Below are 15,559 nucleotides of genomic sequence, written 5' to 3' on the forward strand. Positions count from 1 at the left end.
AAGTACCTACTCTTTTTATTCTGGCTCATAAATCCAAACCAAATTCCATAGAAATTGATGGAGCTGTTATGCTATGTACTATTTATGACAGAAGAATTTTGTTAGGAGAAAAACACCAGTGAGATCGCATCAAACAATACATTTCCAGGTACGAGTATTAAAAGAAGATGACTCTTCAAACAAACAAATTACACCAGCCTCTGTTACAAAATGCATTTGAAGCAAAATTTGAAGGAATTCAACACTGATTTGTGTGCAATTCTTACACAAGCAGAAATTCTGCTCAGTAAGTTGAACCATCCAGCCTTCAAGGGATTTATTCAGGAATACACAAATAATACTTTAAGAAAAAACTACATAGAGCCCATTTAGTAAGAAACAATAAAAAGAATCAAGGAGAAAGTGTCTATGACTGATGTGGGAATCATTCTAGATGCAACTACAGACTCAATGGAACAATATGTTTTAACATTTTAGTTTTACCCTTAGCAGGGGAGATAATTAAGCCCATGTTGTGACAAATATACAGGCTGCAGAAAGCTAATGCCAGCACAGTAATGCAATCTATCATAGATTTCTGTCGAAAACTGTGGCCTAGTGGTATCAAGTTTGAAAACATTCTTCTGGTGGTTACAAACCAGCCTCCATGCATGGTCTCAGTTGTTAATCAACTGAAAATTTTTATTCCCTAACTTGAAGTACGTTGACATGCTTGGTCCATGCCCTTCATGGGGATTGTGAATCCATAAGGAATGAAGATGACATTGCATATCACTTCATCTATCCACTGAAAGCTCTGTGCAGTGTTGTTGCCTTCCCTTCCAAGTTTCCCAGTCACTACTTGCTGGAGATCGTGGATTTAGTGTGCTGCTATGTTGTGTGAGAGTTCTGAGAAGATTAAAAGAGTTCTTTCATTCTTTGTACCCAGTCAACGCAGATGCAATTTCCAAGCCACAGTCACTTTCATTACCAGTGAAAATACATAATTTGCAGTCAGAACTATTTTTTGTCCATAGTTACAAACACCTGCCTGCAGCTATTGCAAAGGACAGAAGAAAAGAAAAAAAAACAATGGGATACTGTTACTTCTGTGAAGGAGAGGCAGATGGCCTTATCAAAGTCTAATTTTAAGAACAACCCGGATACTGAGGAATTTACCACTCCTGTACAGTTGCCATTCTAAGTGAGTAGCAAGTTTGCCCCAATGGTTTCTGTGGTTGTCTAAAGAAGCTGTAGCATCTACAAAGACATTTCTATCTCCTAATACAAACACACTTATTTTTAAAAATGTAAAGACGCCGAATGTCTTGAATTACAAAAGATTCGTTCATTTTTCTTATGAGCAGGGTGTATATGTCGAGAAGAAAAATAAATAAATAAATTCCTCAATTTTTATTTCCTGGTAAAAAAGCACTTTTAATGTGTGAAAATACACTTCTTCATAGCTCAAAAATAGACTTCTTCCATTTTAAGTGACAGTACACTTTCCCCCAAAACTATAAAAATATCAATCCTTTTAATGGTAAATGTTTAATACACCTGCGTAGAACTTCCTTGCACTCCAGAAAACAAAAAAAACTTGGCAAAAAAGAAGTTTTGGAAAGATCTTTAATGTGCAAGAACATTTACGCTGCATATTTTCGTATTCTATGGATTCAAATTGCACCAGACACAGCACATTAGTTTCCGAAGCTTTGACATTGAGATTGAAATGCACTTTGGTAAACCAATCATAGCTCATGTCATGTGATCTCGCCAGCCAATGACAGCAGATATTCAGAGTATAGGACACATGATGTAGTCAGCCAATAGCAACATCACTGTTAAGTAGCACGAACCCACAAACAGGAAAAGTTAATGGTTTAAATTAATGCACATCGTGCCGCTACAAGAAAAGCTAAGCTTTCACACATAATATTGGTCTTTTTATGTGTGTTACACTTTAAGATACATCACACAAATGTGCCAGTCAAATTTTACGTAACCTGTTAGAAACAGGTTTGTTTCAGCAGTTGCCTGAGAGCACCAGAAAACATTTTAACGCGCGCGGGCAGGACAGTGTGGGATGAAACACTTCGTTTCTAATAAACTGACTGTCTCTGTGGAAAAAATTAATAAAAGCCACATTTATTTCACAAAGCGACAAAAATAACTTCATTGTTCTGCAAGACGATTAATGCTCGACAGCAAAATATGGAAATAAAATAAAATCAGAAAACTGAAACTAATAACATATATTGGCCTTCTGCAATTATGTGAATGTGTTTTAATTTACTTGACCACTCCCAGCTACAGAAATCTGTTTTGTTTTCATTTGACGTGAGAACTGTAAACGAGGAGGAAGCAGCAAAATCACTAAAAGTAAACACGGCTCACATGGAGACCAACTCCCTCCCCACTACAACCCAGAGTGTTCTGCATATGTGCGAATCTGGCAGCTTGGGCATAACAGAAAAATTTTTCCAGGTAGCAACTGGCTGCCTGTTACTGTTGCTGATACAGATAACAGCCACATTTCAAGTAGCCAGAAGCGGAAAAGGTACTGCCCGTATGCAGCTCAACTGTGCATGCGCGTGAGCCCGCTGACAACTGCTCAAATGTACTAATATAAACAGTTGTGACGTCACGCTCACTGGCAGCAGTTTACTGTTATAAAGTATTCCATAGTCTTCATTCTAAAGCCTGTAACACATTTTGCTGTTTATCAGTTCTTACCAGTCAAAACTATAAAAATTTAACTGAAAAATTCCAGAGTTTTTCACGGGTTTCTCCTGAATAAAAAAATTCCCAGGTTTTTCCCAGATATCCCAGAGCATACACACCCTGTATGAGTGATGATTTGCTGTACTTTTTTGCAACGTAATAAACTAAAATAGAAGAAAGAGAATTTTCTGCATTAGCTGAGTAATTCAGCACCTTTTTGTTCCTTTCTTACCGTGTTTTAGCACCTTTTCCCCTTTGTTTTTCTTCTAAAAATACCAACCCTGTCGATCAGGTTTTAACGTGGGTTGAACCAAACGCTTGTCTTGACTAAGAGCCTGCAGATACCGGCCCCTTTGTGTAGGTTTCCTTTACACGCTGTGGCTGAGGTGCCCATAGGTTTTTCAGCAAAACCAGCACATTCTATAAGAAATACAATGATGTGAAAGTGTGCTTAAACAATCCCACAACCGTACTATCAAATAACTGGGAGAGAAGATCTGTACAGTCTTTATCAGGAACATGTGTATAGGGAGACCACATCAAACCTGATCATTATATTACCTTCTCCAACATGAAGACGTTTAATTCAGTGGATAAAATCATTAGTGTTTTTGCACAGCGACCCACATGCAGCATAAGGAGGCTAGCTAGATGTTCTGTCTGTCTGTAAATTGGGGACTCAATAGAGTTCACAATGAGGAGAAGTTGCTTTTATCATTACATCAATGATAAAACTATCATCTGGCCCACAGACGTGAAAGCTGGGAGAATTCTTAGAACATCAGAATGGCAGTCACAACCACATTAGGTTTACAATGACAGAGAGAGAGAGAGAGAGAGAGAGAGAGAGATGGTACACTGCCCTTCCTTAACGTCCTGACTTGCCAGAAAGCCAATGGACACCTCAGCCACAGTGTGTACAGGAGACCTACAGAATGTTTGGAGTGCACAAAATACCATGCACGGTGACTGTTACTATAGGGTGTATGCATGGACAAGGAAAAAAAAATTCCCGGATTTCCCGGTTAAAAATACACCTTCTCTTGGATGAAAATACACTTTTTCTGTGTTAAGTGGCAGTATACTTTCCATCAGAATTGTAAAATTTATCAATCCTTTGAAGGGTTAAGGTTTTATGTACAAGCTTGAACTTCCTGGCGTATTAGTAAACGACCACAAGCGAAATAAAGAAAGATATTTGACGTGCAGCAACAAGTACGCTGCATATTTTCATATTACAAAAGTATAAATTTGAATTCCACCAAACACAGCACTTTAGTACGCGAAGCATTGAAATCGAGATTGCAGTGCGCTTTTGTAAATCAATCATAGCTCAAGTCATGTGATCTCGCCAGCCAATGAAAGCAGACATTCGGAGCATAGAACATGTGATGTAGTCAGCGAACAGCAACATCACTGTTAAGCAGCGCAAACACACAAGTAGGAAAAGTACATGGTTTAAATTAATATACAAGTGTGGCTGTAAGAAAAGCTATGCTTTCACGAATATCAAGAGTGCAGATGGAAACCCAGTTCTAAGCAAAGAAGGGAAAGCAGAAAGGTGGAAGGAGTATATAGAGGGTCTATACAGGAGCGATGTACTTGAGGACAATATTATGGAAATGGAAGAGAATGTAGATGAAGATGAAATGGGAGATACGATACTGCGTGAAGAGTTTGAAAGAGCACTCAAAGACCTGAAACGAAACAAGGACCCGGGAGTAGACAACATTCCATTAGAACTACTGACGGTCTTGGGAGAGCCAGTCCTGACAAAACTGTACCATCTGGTGAGCAAGATGTATGAGACAGGAGAAATACCCTCAGACTTCAAGAAGAATATAATAATTCCAATCCAAAAGAAAGCATTTGTTGACAGATGTGAAAATTACCGAACTATCAGTCTAATAAGTCACAGCCGCAAAATACTAACGCGAATTCTTTACAGACAAATGGAAAAACTGGTAGAAACCGACCTCGGGGAAGATCAGTTTGGATTCTGTAGAAATATTGGAACACGTGAGGCAGTACTGACCCTACGACTTATCTTAGAAGAAAGATTAAGGAAAGGCAAACCTACGTTCCTAGCATTTGTAGACTTAGAGAAAGCTTTTGACAATGTTGACTGGAATACTCTCTTTCAAATTCTGGAGGTGGCAGGTATAAAATACAGAGAGCGAAAGGCTATTTACAATTTGTACAGAAACCAGATGGCAGTTATAAGAGTCGAGGGACATGAAAGGCAAGCAGTGGTTGGGAAGGGAGTAAGACAGGGTTGTAGCCTCTCCCCGATGTTGTTCAATCTGTATATTGAGCAAGCAGCAAAGGAAACAAAAGAAAAATGTGGAGTAGGTATTAAAATCCATCGAGACGAAATAAAAACTTTTGAGATTCGCCGATGACATTGTAATACTGTCAGAGACAGCAAAGGACTTGGAAGAGCAGTTGAACGGAATGGACAGTGTCTTGAAAGGAGGATATAAGATGAACATCAACAAAAGCAAAATGAGGATAATCGAATGTAGTCTGGCAATCGAATGTAGACTGGCAATGGCAAGGAAAGCGTTTCTGAAGAAGAGAAATTTGTTAACATCGAGTATAGATTTAAGTATCAGGAAGTCGTTTCTGAAAGTATTTGTATGGAGTGTAGCCATGTATGGAAGTGAAACATGGACGATAAATAGTTTGGACAAGAAGAGAATAGAAGCTTTCGAAATGTGGTGCTACAGAAGAATGCAGAATGACGAGGTATTTAATAGAATTGGGGAGAAGAGGAGTTTGTGGCACAACTTGACAAGAAGGGACCCGTTGGTAGGGCATGTTCTGAGGCATCAAGGGACCACAAATTTAACATTGGAGGGCAGTGTGGAGGGTAAAAATCATAGAGGGAGACCAAGAGATGAATACATTAAGTAGATTCAGAAGGATGTAGGTTGCAGTAAGTACTGGGAGATGAAGAAGCTTGCACAGGTAGGGTAGCATGGAGAGCTGCATCAAACCAGTCTCAGGACTGAAGACCACAACAACAACAACAACAACAACAACAAGATGCTTTCACGTCTAATACTGGTCTCAGAGATCAATTGGCCACCAGAAAAGCAAAGCTTTCACATATAAATTGGTCTTTTTTTACGTGTGTCACACTATAAGTAAGATACATCACACAAATGTGCCAGTAAAATTTTAAATGATGACATAAATGTCTGGTCTTCTGGGCTCAAAATTATTCTAAGTGGCTGGTCCTCAGAGTGTTAAGTTTTAAATAAGAGTAGAACACTCTGTGATTTAAGAAATCTATCGCACATTCTCACACGCAACATAATTCATCTTGCGTAAAAGGAAATTTGCATTGAAAGAGATGGTTTTCAAACCACCGTTCACAATATTTTCCAGTGAGCTATTAGAAACAGGTTCGTTTCAGCAGTTGCCGTTGACTGCCTGAAAACAGTCATTACTGCGCGTGCACAGCTACAATTACGTAGGAAGCCTCTATGTTCATACGTTTAAAGCATTAAAACGTCTTCCATTATGTTATAAAAGAAACAGGACATCAGATAATACTCCTAAAGGACAGGAATTTCATAAACCATACTAAGATACATAATTCCACTTAAAGTGTACATTCGTGTTTCCAGATTCACAATGAAGTAGGCCCCAACAAGATACTAAGGTTTTCAGTGTGGTTTTCCGTATGTAATTTTTCTTGGAGTGCCAGTACTACATTGTCTCATGTTTGGTTCTTTATTATGGCATAATGCCATACATGCCAGAAGGTGAAAATGTGCACTTGACATCCAGCAAACAGTTGAAACTAGCCAATAGTCTGGAATGAAACATTTCGTTTCAAATAAACTGACTGCCTCTGTAGAAAAGATTAATAACAGCCAAATTTATTCAGCAAATCGATGAAAATAATTTCACTGTTCTGCAATGTGATTAATGCTTGACTGTTAAAAAACCTAGACATAAAATAAAACCAACAAACTGAATCTAATGAAGTATTTTAGACTTCCATCATTACATGAATGTATTTTAATTCAATTGATGGTTCCTGGCCATGGAAATCCGTTTGGTTTCATTTGATGTGAGAGCTGTAAACGAAGAGGAAATAGCAAAATCATTAAATGTAATCACTGCATGCAAGAAAATTTTTTCTGGGTAGCATCTGGCTGCTTGCTACAGCCGATACAGCCAACAGCCCCACTTTCAAGTAGCCAGGAGCAGGAGAATGTACTGTTCATACTCAACTGTGCAGGCGCATGATCCCAGTGGCAACTACTCTAATGAAGCTAATGTACACAATTGTGACGTCACGCTCATCACAAGCAGTTTGTATGAATTATTGCACAGTCTTTCATCCTAATGCCATTAACACATATTGCTACTGGCAGACACTTGCATGTGCCGTGTGTTTTGTTGCAAATGGCGCATTTCCTTTCCAACGTAAGTTTTACTTTATTTTTTCCTCTTGTTTATGTTTTATCGCTACAGTATAATGCTGCAGTAGCGGGATACAATAATATTCTTGGTTAAACTATCAGTTCTTAGCAGTCAAAATTACCAAGATTTAACTGAAAACTAAAAGAGTGAAAAATTCCCCAAATTCTAAAAAAATCCCATGTTTTTCCTGTTTTTCTCCCAGATGAAAAAATTCCCAGGTTTTTCTCGAGGTGTATACACCCTGTACTATGTTGGCTGAACAGTACTCATTGTAGGGCAATGCCGGATGGAAAACGAGAGGTGCTTATGCCAACACTATCCTGAAAAATCAGTTGTGGCAGAGCACGCTTTAGCAACAGAAATAAAAATATCTGGAAGCCCCATCAACAAGGACGGTGGTTTGGGGCTCAGCACAGCTGGGGACCCAGCCAATGCATTTAAAAGCAGGCACAAGGGATGGGGGAAGATAACATTACTATATCCAGCGAGGAAGCAAGCAGCAGTGAAATCACAGCCAGTAGCATGGCTGTATAACTGAGAGCAACAGTGCTACGGTAGTCATTTACCACTTAGCAATGGCTGAGGAGAGCTCAGTGAAAAGCTTGTAGGATTTTAAGCATCTGGCGTGCCTGGAAGCCCGAAAGGACTTTATTAATTCATATCACCGTGAGATTCGTAGATAAAGGATTTTCTGTGATGAACTGAAATTAATTTATATTTATCCTCCCCTTAGGTGCAGTGCGTCTGCTAAAGGAAAGACTGCAAGAGTTGAGGGTAAATTATTTAAAACTGAGTTGAAATGATCATTAGCTAGTAAGTAACTTTGAAATGTATTAGCAGTCAAGCTGTGCATTGTAACTGAACTTTACCACTGAAATTTCCATTAGTTATACTAAAACACTGTACAATGCATGCTGCCAACTTTACTGTGTAATCTTCCCGTAAACTAGTAACCTCTCAAAACCGGTTACTAATATTTACAATACATCACATATATCTCATTTCAAATTTCATTTTTATCTTTCAACAATACATATTCTTTCTTAAAATGTACCTTTTAAAACAAAAACAAAAAAGTAGGAGTTTGCTATGCATCTATGTTAATTTGTTTTCAGGCAAGCAACACAGCAATGAACCAGGTGCATTAGTCATATTGAAAAAACAATAAAAACATTATTACAGTTTTGTATCAATTAAAACAAACCTCAGACACAGATTAATAAGATAGATTTCCATAAAATACATTTGATGGTTTTTGTTTCTGCTGTTCGTGAATACACATATGAAGTTTACAATTATACACAAATGCTGCATTTAAATTACCTTTAACCTGTGCACAGGCCTTCCTAGTTTCAAAACTGTTAACACAGAAAGGCACTACAAGACCTTATACAGTATATTAATATAAATAAATGAGGTTACAACCACTATGTTCACAGCCTACATGGCCAAGGTCACTAACGCACACTTCTGTGGTGGCACTCACCCCAGGGGTAAGCCAGTTCCAACCCTGTTTGTGGAAAAAAAAATTTCAATACCACTATTTGGTCGGCAAGGGGAGCAGAGGTGGTGGGGTAGAGTTCCTGGTCACAAGACTTTGCGATAACCATTATGTTCATTGACAAAATGTGGCTTCTGTGGATACAAAACATTTTCACATGCAGCTTTGTGTTCTATGGTATGCCATGGGGGATAGAGAATTCACATTGAGCCTGGTTTTGGGTATAAAGTTGAAGTACTGGATTCAGAAATTTTCAAGGAAGAACTTTTATTTCTGCAGCACTGCAAAGAGAAGAAGGTGATGGTACAATGGCCCATGCAGTCATTCCTTTGACTGCTTCTGCTGCATTCTTACAATGGTCTAGGAAAGCATACTCTAATAAGTGAATCAGCAGTTGCTTTTGATCTTCTTCATGCTTCAAAACTGTGATATGTACACTTGAAGGAAATATGATGCCCAATGATTTTTGTTTGTACTCATTGCTCTCTTCACAACTGTGTAATGAACATTGTCACGTAAGGTCCCAATGCTTGGTGCGATATTAGCTTTCTGTAAATTTCAACCAGTCACAGTCTGTCATTAGTTACAATGGTGGTAAATGTATTGGGTAACTGCTGACTGAACCTCAAGCTGTGGGATTCTTGGTGTAAAGTTAAGGCAGTGTTCATTCACCTACTCTCAACATTTCTGAGATGAAGACTCATGTAAGATCGTACAGTGTCTTGTTGATCTATTCCCAAGAAGTATGCGGCGTGTTCTGGTAAGTGTATTACAAAATGCTCTGCAACCATCCCCCAGACACAAAATGTATCTTATTTAGCATCCACTGCTGTTGGGCATCTGCACTGACTTGCGTGTTTAAGAGTATTTATTTAGTGTACGCTCTATTTGAATCAATAAAAGAGTGTGGGCTTGGAAGGAAGCATTTTCCAAAACGTTTTGCTAGTGGTCCTTGTAAGTATGTAAACTGTACACAGTGCAATTACTGAGTCAATACTTTTTGTTTCTGGCCTGAACACTACATAAACCTCCTAAAACTTTATGCTACTCTCTGGGATTATAGTACATTCTGCATATTATGTACAAGCCCTTACATCCCTTTTCCACACTCAATATGATGATGAAGGCTGGTTAGTTACATGTTCCGTTGATCAATCTCATGGAAACCATTATGATGTGGAATGTGCCAAGTCCATAAGAAATGAACACATGAATCAAAGTGTTAATTTATTTTAATATTTTTATTGTGTGTCCCATTCACTTAAATGGCACAAAATGCATATATTATATGCATAGATTTATTTATTCCTATTCAAAAATTCATCAGTGGTATAGAAGGAGTTATCAAAGAGATACGTTTTCAATTTATTTTTGAAATTGTTACTGCTGCCTGTCAGATATTTTTTTCATCTGGTAATTCATTGAAAAGTTTCACAGCAGCATGTTTGACCATTTTCTGTGCCAAAAATAGGTTAAGTAAAGGATAGTGTAAGTCTTTCTTTCTTCTAGTATTATAATCATGAATGTGACTGTTGTTTTTGAACTGGTCCATGTTGTTGAGAAAAAATTTCATTACCAAGTAAATTTACTGTGAAGCTGTACTCCTAACCTTTTAAACAGACACCTACTATGAGCAACTTGAGCCCCACAAGTTATTCTAACCACTTTCTTTTGAGCAGTGAATACTTTTTGCCTAAGTGTTGAGTTACTGCAAAATATTATTCCTTATGGCATCAGAGAGTGAAAGTATGCAAAGTATTTTAGCTTGCTAATTTCTAAAAGTTGATGAACCTAGTTGCTTTAGGGGATCCAAAATATTCACATCATCATGAAACTCAAGCAGTCAAAAAGTAATATTTATAAATGGAGTTCAAATGAAAATCCGATTTTTTTAAATTCTGAAAGTGATAGAACTTATTTTAGAAACACAAAAAAAAATATGTTTCTCTTTGTGTAATCAAGAGCAATTAGTGAGTCACATGTAGCTTTGTGCAGAACTGAAAAACTGAACTGGCAATATTTATTTATAAACAGATTTAGAAGATATTTCTTTCAAAGATAGAATATGGAAACAAAACAAAGATAAAAATGCATCTGTTACAAGTATGAGTGCAGGTGGCTGCCAAAATGAAAGGCTTGGCCATCATTAAACTGAACATTAATAATTAAGGAGTCATTATTCTTACCTTCCATCAATTGGTCACTTTTTGTCTCCTTTCTTTTTGAATTCATGTGATTGGCTGCTTCTAGGATATACAGTGCTCCAATAAACAACTACTTTTTATGGTGTACTAATGATTTACCCAGAACAATGCTGAACGTGTGTGTCAACTAATTCTGCAGCGTTAAGTAAACCATATATGCTATGAAACAAGGTTTAACTAAACACTAAAGGAGTGAAGTATTTGCTATCTCATGCTTTTTATTTTCTCCACATGCTCTATAATGAAATGGGACAAGAACGTAAACTAGACCAAAAACTTCTGACATCAATATTGCTAATTACTTCTTTCCTTGTATGCCTTAGAGTGTAGTCAACATTTATTGTGCAATTGCTTCTAAATATTAAAAAAAAAAGAGCACAAAGTTGCTTCATTTAACAGTACTGAAAATAAGAAACAGGATTCTGGTATGTTTCTACTATCTGTATTACTATCCATTATTGATGATAATGTGCATGATTTTTTTTTTAATTTGTAATTTTGGAGCACTGCATTCCTCCTCCAATGACATTTTCTGCCAGTGCCACTGCATTTAAACAAATGACTTCATATGGTGTATATGCTACCTTCAGTGACTACATAAACTTGTTCATCTTACTTGTGGCCTACCTCTGGTCTTCGCGGCGGGAGCTTAAATAAAATGAAAAGAAAAGAAAACATGCCATTAGGAGCACAGCAATATAAACAAAAAGGATGTAAGCAAATAAAGAGTCTAAATTTTTGCTTTAAATGAGACATAATATTCATGCAACAAAAAATGACTGCAACACTATGCAAGGAAAAAAACTTACCAGATTAAAGTCTAAGGGAAAAACCTACACTCTAAATGAGCCACTGACATGTGAAAAAACTAATGACCAAATGTGAATACTGTACACGGAACTGGATTATACTTTAAATTGCTAATCATTATTCAATTGCCATATTCTTATCTATATTACCACGATTACAAGCTACAGAATCCTACAAAATCCTCCACACTTCAAAAACCTGCCTGACATCTCAGTGAAACCCTGTATCACATTTTGTATATCCATTTCTCCAGCAGTTACAATTTGTCTATTTACTCAGTGTTTTGAATGAGTAAGTATTACAGCAAAATATATAGCAAACCAAACTAGGAGATATTTAATATATGTCCCTAAAAGAAAGAGAGAGAAAGGAAATTTACAAAATACTAGAAAATGTTTATAAGAACATCAAAACATTGGCATTTTCCTGAGTGAAACACAATGCATGATTTTTCCAGGGAAACTTGAGGGGTGTAAATGAGATCTTCTGAATTAATAATATAAAAATTTATGTGCACTGCAATTCTACAAGAAACTGCAATGAAATGTCTGTATAATCACATACAAACAAAGAAACTACAGAATTCCCTGACAGAAATGCAGGATAACAACTCACCATTGGCTTGAAGATGTGAGAATTGCGCTGCTGTGGCTGTGGTTGTTGCGGCTGTTGCTGCTGCTGCTGTTGTTGTGACTGTGTCGCTGACTGCTGATGACTATTACCCCCTGTTGGTGGTGTAGCTGGTTTCTGTTGCCGATCCTCCCTAGGTGGTGGTGGTAAGGGCCGCGAAGGAGGATGAGGATCAGGAACGACTTAAAAATGAAAATATAGCAGTGCTGTAACCAGCCAGATGGATACACACTGTAAATACCTGTTATACATTGCTGTCTGTGAAAATTGTCACACTAAGGATCATATGATTGGGATGAGTTTTATATAATAGATTACTGTTCGTGCAAACAAACTTGATACTCGGTGCAATGGTTGATGGGAGCGACTATAAATGGGAAATGCCTTTACCGTCACTCCCATCAGCCACCGCGCTGAGTGTCAACTTTGTTTGCATGTGTAGTAGGTATGCAACCAAACACAAATATTTAGGATTACAGAACTGTAGATGACCTGGAAATAGGAGAATTTGGTAGGTAATGAATGCAGCACATGCAACCAGCAAAGCACCACAGCAATCAGCCAAGGAGTGCTTTAGCATGTCAAGGACATTCTTTTAACTCTGTACTGCATTACATGTTGTCAGACAAAAGTAGATTTTGGTGTCTGGCTACAGGTGGATACAATGACACTGCAATTGACACAACACCTACACCTTAACAAAGGCAGTATGGGAGAATACGGTACAGAATTGTAGAAACAGTATGGAATTTTGATGGTCCACTACACAGGGTTGACACAAGTTACCTCGAGTGAAATTCCCTGATATTTCCCTGATTTTCAGACAAATTTTAGCACTTTTCCCTGACAAATTTTGACATCTCAAGGATAAATTAAGATTAAATTTACAATCTGTCTATGCAGCTACAGTACCAGAAACAATAGTGCAAACAACGAAATATCCAACAAAAACTTGCAAGCAGATGACGTTTCCTGATATGAGCAAAAACATTATGTACTAACATCAACATCTTTTGTAATGAACTCTTTTTAACATGGAGAAAGCAAGCCAAATGGTATATGTTTTTCATTTAGACTACTGATGTTATTTTATTTCAATAAAACGAAACACATTTGGTGACAAAAATATGGATTTCCTTGGAGTTACAAGACAGATTTAAAATACATTCACTGACTTCAGAAATAACCTAAGAAACAAGTAGGTCTCTTGAAAGAACGGTATAAGGTGGGGAAGAATTGTGTAAACCAACACAGTAGGTGACTGCAATAAAATGTTGTTCTACTATGTTCATTATTGTCGGTTATTACTCACTATGTTATGCCTATTACTTTACAGGTAATTTGTGATTTTTCTTTTGAGAAATCTGTGAGTACATAGGTACAAACTGTCAGTGACTGACACAATTTCTACTTCTTATCGTCCATGCTTCCCAACATATAAACTACTTTTGAAGTGCCAAAATGTAATAGAACAAATAAAGTGTCTACAAGATGCCAACTATACAACATACTTGGGATGAGACAGTCACAATTCCTAAAATCCATCACCCATGGCTCTGGCATACTGATGAGCACCACAGTCCTGGGTCCACAGATAAACCACGAAAATCTGCTGCTTTACACCACACACAAACAGACCTGGCCTGCAGGGAGATCGGTGAGACTAGATCCGATGGGCAGGGTCTGCACATTAGTGGGAACCGAACATCTTCAGATCAGCAGGCACAATCCATTACAGATACCCGCAGAAATGACCTGCGGTTTTGGCCTGTTGTGGAAATTCAATTGTGTAGCCAGCTATTCATGAGTCAAAGACAACATGTTGTTGAAACAAGACCACAGTGATCAATCCATGCAAGAGATAACTTGTTCAAATACTCTGAGAATCAATGATAATGAGGATAGGTAGCAACTCACCATAAAGATGATTGCTGAGCCACAGACAGGCATGTAGAAAAGCACACAATCACTCAGACACGACTCATGCACACATGACAGCCATCTCCGGCCGCTATGTCTACAGTCTCTGAGAATCAGGTCCAAACAAGCCACTTCTCATGTCTCCCTGCCTCTTGTTGGCAGCTGCCAGGATAGTGGCAAGAAGTCGTGGCAGCACTGACTGCAAGCTAGGGGTGCGGTAGGAAGGGGAGAAGCAGTAGTAATGAGGGAGTAGGGAAGTGGTGCATGTACTCAGCTGCACCTAGCCAATGATGATACCTGACACCTCAGTAAACAAACAATTTGATCTACTGAGACAAAAACAAAAATTTTCCAGTTTTTTTTCCAAATTACCCTAATGTGTTTGAAATTTCCTGATTTCCAGAAACTGTGGCAACCCTGCTACTCAACATGCAGTAATCAGAACATCTTAATGTCTCAAGTAATCACAAAGAGCCTGGACAAGTGACTTGAGAATATCCCTCAGTGCAATTCATATGTAAATCAGTAACACATTATTAGCAGGTGCAGGAGGATCACAATGAAGTTTCTGAGCATTTGTATCCCAGGTGTGCTAAATGTGCACTATGTTACGCACACATGCAAGCCAGCCAAGTAGTATAGAAGGTTTACTTATTCATCACATTTTGCCTGGCACTGTCACACTGAAACAGCATGTTTGAGGCTGTCTATAAAAAGAGTGGCAGTACACTGGCCTCTAAAACCTCCTTGCTGTAGCAGTTGCTAATAAGACTGTCCACAAAAAGCATGAGTTGACATCTTATGTTGTATCTAACAGTATCCACACTGTCGCTCTGTATTTATCTGCAGTGCTGTTCAACAATGGAGGCTGTCAGATGGTGGCTATTATAATATATCTAATGAGTAAGCAGCCAGATGTTGATACATGCTTCTCGTACTTTGGACATGCTGAATACTGTTCACTGTATATGACCTCTTCCAAACCATAAGACAAAATGTCGAAGTATGACAATTTTCTGAAGACCAATTGCTATGTGCATGCAGGTCTCCTGGCAGTTAATTTCACATGTTTGTGTCATTTCACAGTTTCTCACTGAACCTGTCTGCCCACATAAAAGGGCACTGCTTATCCTGTATTATGTCAACACTGTGCAGTGGTTGGTTACTGGTATATTGTTCTACATATTATGAGTTTTAGCTCATTTAAGACACTCTTTCTAGGTGTTACAATTTTCACGAACATTACTCTCCACACACCATTTTATTCTAATTTAAATATATTTTATATAAGCTTTTATGTGTGAGTGGGGATTTCATTTGGAAGATAATTATTAATTTTCAAACAAAGATC

The 15,559-nt window shown here is 37.9% G+C and overlaps 1 protein-coding gene across 3 annotated transcripts in view; it reads right to left on the reverse strand.

The window, feature by feature from the left end:
* LOC124777093 (serine/threonine-protein kinase mig-15) overlaps window positions 1-15,559 on the reverse strand; it is a 342,698-nt gene that overhangs the window by 157,174 nt on the left and 169,965 nt on the right. For all 3 annotated transcript variants that reach the window (XM_047252374.1, XM_047252373.1, XM_047252372.1), the window contains exons 11-12: window positions 12,274-12,470; window positions 11,476-11,496 (exon numbers count right to left, since the gene is read on the reverse strand). In XM_047252374.1, the coding sequence (XP_047108330.1) occupies window positions 11,476-11,496; window positions 12,274-12,470 (218 nt within the window). The remainder of the gene's footprint in view (window positions 1-11,475; window positions 11,497-12,273; window positions 12,471-15,559) is intronic.

Source organism: Schistocerca piceifrons, chromosome 2 (genome assembly GCF_021461385.2).
Source record: "Schistocerca piceifrons isolate TAMUIC-IGC-003096 chromosome 2, iqSchPice1.1, whole genome shotgun sequence".
NCBI lineage: Eukaryota > Metazoa > Arthropoda > Insecta > Orthoptera > Acrididae > Schistocerca > Schistocerca piceifrons.